Genomic DNA, 8,690 nt, shown 5'->3' with positions numbered 1-8,690 from the left:
GCAATGAGTGAGGAGCCCAGCTGTGGGTTACCAGGGCAACCAGGGAAGGTCAGCTGACCAGAAGGGCAGGGCCTGGCTCCCTTATAAACCCTAAGGGCTGGGGCCAGAGACAGTTCACTGCCAGCAGCCCAGGAGGAAAGAGCTCTCTGCTATGGGAGAGAGGGGAAGCCTGATACAGGAGCAGCATCTAACATTGCTGAGAGCTAAAGGGTACCGGTAGGATTGAACGTTGTTATGGCCGGACAGCTTCTATTTAAGTTATAGCCGATGGGCTTGCATTTTGTGTTGCTGTTTATCACTGGTGGTTTGGGTGAGCCTATTAGGGGTTGGAGGAGGCCTCATGGGGGACCCACAGCTGTGTGGGAACCCCCGCACCAGCAAGGGTGCAGCATTGGGGGTGCATAGACCCCAGCCCCAGAGAGGGGGCGTTGCTGAGAAGCCCCAGTGCGGGCATGGTGAGCCCCCAGAGGAGGGGCAGCATTACTGAGGAGCCCCCAGAGGAGGGGCAGCATTACTGAGGAGGCCCTGGAGAGAGGGCAGCACTTTAGAGGAGGCCCTGGAGAGAGGGCGGCACTGGAGAAGACCCCCGAGAGAGGGCGGCACTGTAGAGAAGGCCCCAGAGGAGGGCTGCGCTACAGAGAGAAGGCCCCAGAGGAGGGCTGCGCTACTGAGAGAAGGCCCCAGAATGGGGTAGCGCTTGAGGATCCCCAGAGAAGGGGGCAGTAATACTGAGGAGCCCCAGAGAGGGGGGCGGCATTACTGAGGAGCCCGGAGGGAGGGCACGGAGAGAGAGAGACAGGGCTGCAGAGAGCCCAAGTGCCAGAGAGGGCGTGAACACCAGAGAGAGGGACAGAATAACGTCCATTACATCTGCAAGGCTTGGGGCATGGTATTGGGGTGGTAGGAGCCACACACAGCCCCTAAGGCTGGGGTGCCCTTTACAGCACCATTTACAGAACGGGACCCCGAGGGGTCCGGGAAACCATGGGGTCATAGGATGCAACGAGAAGTGACCAAGAGGGCGTAAAGGCAGCCTCCCTAACATATTTGAACATCTAAGACGTGGCGGGCGAGAAACTGAGGGTGCCCTTGGGCCAACTTGGCACGGGAAGGGGGCCTTGAGGAGATCACGGCCCTCCTGCAGGACCCCGCCGGTGACATTTTCATTAACAGAAGAATGACAGTGGTATGTGTAAATGAGAGCCTACAGGACATCCAAAAGGTAAAGTCCAATATAGTATTTGACATTCTCTGGAGTCAGTTACCAACCCCTTTCTGGAAGAAAAAAGCCGACTTGCATATATTTGTATCCAGCTGAAGGAGTTTATTTTCTATACTATTCCCATTTTTCAGCCTCCAGAAAACATAAACCAAGTGTACCTACCGACATTTTTTCTGTGAGAGTGATCTTTTCAGTCATACATATTTTGCAAACCTAACACTGGCTTGCATTTATATAGCACATTTCATTCCAAAGTATCCCAAAGTCTTTTTCAAATTTAAATTAGCGGAATATACACCTGCCCACTACTCTGATGCAGACTCATAAAATACATGAATTATTTAACAAACTATAGCAGCCTACACAACATTTAGGACAGGAAGTGAAGGAGGATGGAGTATCACATTGAACACAGGCATAATTTAAAGTGTCAAAATGGAGTAAGTAGAGCTGCACCTACGTGCCTTTTTCTTTAACTTTGAAACCTAAACTGCATTCACAGAATATCAGGAACCTTTGGATGAACCTAAAAAGCACTGAGCTAACCCTGGTCATTTGAAATTTGGTACCCAGGTTACCAAAAGGTTGTAGAAACCAATTAAAGACTCACATCGCCTTTTTAAAACTAACCTAGTGCTCCAAATCCATATTAGCAGGTCCTAATACAAGGCTGATGGCTTGCTTCTTCAGTATCCTTCTTTCCCTTCATTTATAGCTTTTCCTAATAGCTCATCTAATTTATGCCTGGATCCTGAAATAAAATCTACTTATGAGGAACTTTATGCCCATTGCTCCACACAAAATTCTTATTTAACACCCTGAAAATAAAAAAAATACATGATACTTTACACCTTGTTTACAAGACTAATCCTGTGAAGATAAACACCATAATTATTTATGAGAACCACTGAGATGGTTTGGGAAGATTTTTAATATATTTATTTTGTTAATGAAAATGGAAAGAACAAATTCCATTATGTCAGTGTGCATGCATCATAGTTTTAATCTCTCTTCATAAGCCAATTTCTCCAAAAGAAAAATTATTTTGTTTTTGTAGACAAGTTCCTAATTTGTCATTTTTCAAACTAAAGCCAGCAGAGTATTCTAGCATCATTTTTTACCATAGCAGTAAATGGAGGTGCTCTCATCTCTTTGGTGATATGCTATATTTCTGCATATCTAAGCCAATTACTTCTCTTCTTCCCCTCCTTCTGCCTTAACACATTTCACCCTTGTGTTCATTTTTTGTTCACAATCAGCCTCAGAGGTTTTCTGAATTCCTGATTCTCAAGTAGTTCCATTATATCAAAACACAGTGTTTCAGGTTATTTTTCTCTATGTTCTCTTGCATTTTTCCAGGCTGTGTTTCAACCTATTTCCTACCTTTCAGATGCAGAATTAGCTACAACTGTAATTCTGCATGCTACCACCTAACCCTCCCCAAACATGCACACACTTCCCCTAGATCATCAACAAACCATCAAAACAGTTAAGATGACTCTGCAACCAAAGCCAGTGGCCACATCCTGCAACCTGACCAGAGTGCTGTTCAGCCTCATAATACTTTGTTTATTGTTTTTAATGCCAGGTTTTCAGTCCATGTGACAATGTCAGTTAATTTCCTTAAATAAGGTTACTGTGAATTTTGTCAACTATGATTGATTTTTTTTTTCTTTAGAGAATAATTATTTCTAGCACTCCTTATTCTTCATGAGTATGTAGTGCATTACCAACCCTTTCTCTCTGTACAACACAATATTATCACAGCCTTGATTTAGTAAGATACTTAAAACATGTGCCTAATTTTAAGTACATGGGTATTCCATATTTGAATGCAACTGGAATTATATGCTTATAGTTCCAAACCCATATGCCTCAATTCGTGCTCAACTGGGCTCCAAATCTGCTGCAACACAGTTGTTTATATTTGCAGGGGAAAGGGAAATATTGTCCCTACATGTTGACTCGTTAACAAATGAAACAGGAAATTTATTCTTCGTATATGGTGCAAAATTATTTGTGAACAGATGGATAAATGCCAGGTAGTTAGGAAAAATGTTTGTAAATTCAAGAATTTCAGATGTTATAACAAAATGAATATTAATCTAGAAATCTGCTTCAAAATACATGTTACTCATTACAGGTTATTCATCGTTTGCCACATGACTGCTTAGCAAGTCTCAGTCATTTAAATTAAGAGTAATAGGAATATTAGTATACTTAGATTTTCATTTTGACGAGGATTTTATTGCTTCCTATGCCATACACAGCACACGCTAAATAAGCTCACAATATAAAAGTAAGTACAAAACAGGACCTGCAACACCGAAAATGAAGTGCAAATACACTTAAACATTCAAACCATCCATATGACGAAAATATATATCTTTTTAAGTGTTTTTTTCTAAATACTTTCAAATGATAACAATATATTTGTATACAGTAGGACTGATTCACAAAGAATGTGGGATCAATAAAGAGGGAGGAGAGTTACAAAAAGTGCAGCATATAGCATACTAATTAAAGTGCTAGTAACAGTGCAAGCCAGAAAAAAAATACCAATAGCAAATTGCAAATACTTACAGAGTGTTCAAATTCTTCAGTTTCCTAAAGGTGCCTGCTAGGATTTCTTGTATTCTGTTAAATCGCAAATCCCTAGGGGGGAAAAAAAAGAAAAGGAAACTTGATCATTCTATCTTACTTCCTAATAGTGAAGCATCTGAGGGGGTTGTTTCACTTTTAACAAGTTATACAGATGCACCTCTAGATCCTTCTCTTACATTCATGCTAGATCAGAGTTCCTGTGAGGGAAGAACAAAGGGTCAAAGCTGTTGTTTGTACATCTAGGCCATTAAAACTAGGGCCCCCACCACAGTAGCACTTTACTCCCCATTGTGCAGACAGTGTACCTCCTGGTAGAAATGTGGGAAGAGCTACTATTATGGTACCTCCTGTGAAAGTAGGTGACTTCAATGATACATTCTTTGGAAACTATATGACTGAGACAGGGCAATCCTCAACATGACAAATTAAGAATGCACACCTCACCATGGGCCTATCAGCTTGGGCTACTGCAAAGGCTACATGCAGTTTCACGTGACAAATACATTTATCAGAATTCTTTTTGCTAGTTTTATAAAGATTACAACTAAAAAGAGAAAATAAAACAAGTAAGGAATGCTTTATACTCTGTTTATACTAGCAACTGGAATAAAAACCCATTACAGCAACTGAACTAAAAAACCAAGTAAATAAAAACAGGAAGTTGCCTGGCTCTGTGATCACAATCACAGTGTCAGATTTCTTTTTTTTTAAAGAATACATATGTTTTTCTCTACCCTCAATGCAGCAGGAGATTTACTATTTTTAGACAAAAAGTACTTGAAAACCTGCTGAAAGAGCAGCTCCTGTTCACAGGAAGTATTTGCAATCTTGAATATGGTCCAATTCGCATCGTTTTAACAATTAGCACTGAACAAATATATTGTAGGGTAATAAACAATGGTTTCCTGTAAAAATACCAGAATGGTGAAAGGTAATGACTAAAGTTGTACCATTCAATATACCTTGATTCTAAAATGTTTCTTTTATATCACTTCACATAAAGTTACACCTACATTTTTTCATTAGCCCTACTTGTCTCATACTTCCTTCCTACCCCACGTCTGAATATCAATATAGGTCTGAGGCAGATATCTTTTATTAGGCCAACTCAAATAGTTGGAAAAATTCTTCTTAGCAAGCTTTTGCCCTTCCTCAGGCTGAGGAAGCATCTGCAAATGGCCTGTGCTCTTCCTGGATGGAGTGGTAAAGCAGTCAGAAGCCAGTACATATGCAAGAAAGCCAGTCAGTTAAAATGTAAATTGAGGTGGTCAAGTACATGAGACAGAGAGTTTACTTAGGGAGTCAGATGTCAGGCAGGTTAAAATGAGTCATAAATTCAATGTCTATATTAAGTCCATGATTTTTTCTATCCAGTAGGTTGATGAAGTGAAGTTTGTGGACTTGTCTGTGAAAGGTATTTTGTTAATTCCCTTTGAGGATTAGAACTGAGAGATTGGAGAGAGAGTGGTTGTCTGGTGAGAAATGTGCCCCCACAGGTCATTGAGTATTCTTGTCTTCGATAGATTTGTGCTGTGCATTCATTCTGGTGTGTGTGCTGTTGTTGTTTTGGAATATAGCTCTGATGCACTGGAAGCCTGTAGGATTAGGAAGGTTCAGTCTGAACTTTAACTCAGAAATTAAATAGCCTCTTAGGAGGGCTATCTCCCATAAAGAGCAATTAGAGGAATGTCTCCATCTCCCTCTTTCATTTCTGCATGTGTTGATTTTCTGCGTTTTTCATGCAGGCATGTTCTTTTCACAAGCTCTTTATTTTTCACTCATTTGCTAAGCCTCAAGAGAGACTACTCATCCAAGTACAGAGTGAGCTCCTTGACGACTTCTAACCACAGTCCGATTCTCAATGATTAGGGACAGCACAGCAAATCTCTTCTGAGGGAGCCAAGGAAACATGCATGCTAGATTTTTTTCCCTTTTATTTTAGCACACCGGCATTCTACTAATACTAATAAAATGCCCTCATGGAAACCATCTGGGTGAAACTAAACAGAATCACTGTTACAGAATGAACTTTCACAGAAACAATGATAAAGGACAGAAACAAGGTGGGGCAGTCAGACTTGATGATCTAATAGGTCCCTTCTGACCCTAACATCTATGAAACTATGAAACATGCATGAGGGAAAACTTTTCACAAAACAACTACTTACTTTTGGACCCCAAGGGAGGTCTATACAATGCCTTCCAAAGGCAGCCTTAAAACAAGAATTCATTATTTTACTGAACACTAAAAGCCGTGGGCTGAACAGAGACTGTTGCTTTATAGCTCACTGCAATTTACCTTCGTTCCTCACTAGCCTCTCTCTACTTCACAAGTAATAATGACCCTGTTTCCTTTGAAACAGTCTTTTACTTTTATACAGGCAAAAGGCAGGGTAGTGTGGCATGTTATAAACCAATGATTGTCATATCACCCTGGGGTGCCTGAAGAGCCTTTCAAGGGTGTCACAGGATGCCATGCAATGCTAGCCCTGCTGGTGTGAAAACAAGATTCACAAAATAAAACCAGAGATTTCAAATAGTAGTAAAAAGATTCTGCCCTGTTGTGATCTTTGCAAGAAAAGAATTCCTCTACTGTTTTTCTGTAGCCAAAAACAAAGCTAGTGAAAACAGCTGACATTTACCTAGGGATGCCCTGAGTCTACAAAAGGTTAAGAACCCCTGTTATAGACTAACTCAGAGAAGCAAGAGCTTTTGTAGGCTACAACCTACCTCATCAGATGCTATGACTGGACTATCAGGGCATGTCCCCACAAGCATACATTTGTGGTTCGTGATGCTGCAGACCCATCTGTGGAGCCACACATGCAGGCATTCACCATGCTGGAAATTTGCAGCGCGGTAGGTTTTTTTGACACCGGGAGATCTTGGTCTTAAAAACCCATTCCAGAAAAAAGTGGGGTAGTGCACTTGGCAGCTTGTATGGCTTAAAATTGGGGTCTGGCTGGCCAGAGACATGCTTTGGCTGCCAGTCAAGCTCTGCATGCCTGGATCGCTGCTGCTGGAGTCCTGGGAGGCCCCCAGGAACCCCGGTAAGACTATAGGCACCAGCCTCCCCTACCCTACCAGGGCAACTTGCCACGCACCAGAGCACACATGCAGGGGCATTGCCCATAAATATGTGCTGCTCCTAGTTGTCCCTGGGGAATGCAGTTTCCTGCCCTGCTCATGGGGACATGCCCTCAGAAAGCAGAGATACTAAACGAAGGAATAACATCATAGGAATTTAGGGATAAAAGGGAACTCAGGGGGTTATCTAGTCCAACACCCTGCTCAAAGCAGGACCATCCCCAACTACATCATCCCAGCCAGAGCTTTGTTGAGCCGGGTCTTAAAAACCTCCAAGGATGGAGATTCCACCACCTCTCTGGGTAACCTGTTCCAGTGCTTCACCACCGTCCTAGTGAGAAAGCTTTTCCTAATATCCAACCTAAACCTCCCTTGCTGTGACTTGAGACCATTGCTCCTTGTTCTGTCATCTATCACCACTAAAAACAGTCTAGCTCCATTCTCTTTGGAACCACCTTTGAGGTAGTTAAAAGCTGCTATCAAATCCCCCTTCAGTTTTCTTTCCTCCAAGCTAAATAGGCCCAGTTCCCTCAGCCTCTTCTCAGAAGTCATGTGCCCCAACCCTCTCACCATTTTTGTTGCCCTTCAGTGGACTCTCTCCAAATTGTCCACATCCTTTCTATAGTGGGCGGACACAGTACTCCAGATGTTGCCTCACCAATGCAGAATAGAGGGGAATAATTATTTCCCTTGATCTTCTGGTAACACTCCTACTAATGTAGCCCAGTATGCTGTTAGCCTTTTTGGCAACAAGAGCACACTGCTGACTCATATTCAGTTTTTTGTCCACTATAACCCCAGGTCCTTTTCTTCAGAGCTTCTGCTTAGCCAGCTGGTCCCAAGCCCATAGCAGTGCATGAGATTATTCTGTCCTAAATGCAGGACTTTGTACTTGTCCTTATTGACCCTCATGAGATTTCTTTTGGTCCAATCCTCCAATTTATCTAGGTCACTGAATCCTAGCTCTACCCCTCCAGTGTATTTACTACACCTCCAGCTTGGTGTCATCCTCCCCAACTTGCTTAGGTTGCAATCCATCCCTTCCTTCCAGATTGTTAATGAAAATACTGAACGAAACCGGCCCCAGGGCTGACACCTGGGGCACTCCACTTGATACTGCCTGCCAAGTAGACATTGAGCCATTGATTACTACCCATTAAACCTGATGATCCAGCCAGCTTTCTTTCCCCCTTAAAGTTCATTCATCCAACCCATACTTCCTCAGCTTGGTTGCAAGAATGTTGTGGGAGATGGTATCAAAAGCCTTGCTAAAGTCAAGATATATCATGTCCACTGTTTTCCCCACATCCACAGAGCCAGTTATCTCATCATAAAAGGCAATCAGGCTGGTAAGGCATGACTTGCCCTTAGTGAATCCATGCTGACTATTCCTGATAATTTTCTTCTGCTCCAAGTGCTTAGAAATGGATTCTTTGAGGACCTGCTCCATGATTTCTCCAGGGACTGAGGTGAGGCTGACTGGTTTGTAGTTCCCTGGATCCTCCTTCTTCTCTTTCTTGAAGATGGGCACTATATTTGCCCTTTTCCAATCATTCAGGATCTCTCCAAATCACCACGAGTTTTCAAAGATAATGGCCAGTGACTCTGAAATCACATCAGCCAGTGCCCTCAGCACCCTTGGATGCATTGCATCCGGCCCCATGTCCAGCTTTTCTAAATAGTCCCTAACCTGTTCTTTCACCACTGAAGGCTGCTGACCTCTCCAAACTGTGCTGACCTTTCTATAATTCTAAATTAATTTAAATACAAAGGATAG

At 42.5% G+C, this 8,690-nt stretch overlaps 1 protein-coding gene across 1 annotated transcript in view; it reads right to left on the bottom strand.

Annotated features, from left to right (window-relative positions):
- Positions 1-8,690, bottom strand: part of PXDNL (peroxidasin like) — a 352,571-nt gene that overhangs the window by 210,560 nt on the left and 133,321 nt on the right. The window contains exon 2 of the mRNA XM_014524383.2: positions 3,806-3,877. Coding sequence (XP_014379869.1) covers positions 3,806-3,877 — 72 coding nt within the window. The remainder of the gene's footprint in view (positions 1-3,805; positions 3,878-8,690) is intronic.

The sequence above is a fragment of the Alligator sinensis genome, unplaced genomic scaffold (assembly GCF_000455745.1).
Source record: "Alligator sinensis unplaced genomic scaffold, ASM45574v1 scaffold1007_1, whole genome shotgun sequence".
In the NCBI taxonomy this organism is placed as follows: domain Eukaryota; kingdom Metazoa; phylum Chordata; order Crocodylia; family Alligatoridae; genus Alligator; species Alligator sinensis.
Note: the sequence above shows the minus strand (reverse complement) of the source record. Positions and strands in the feature narration are given on the sequence as shown.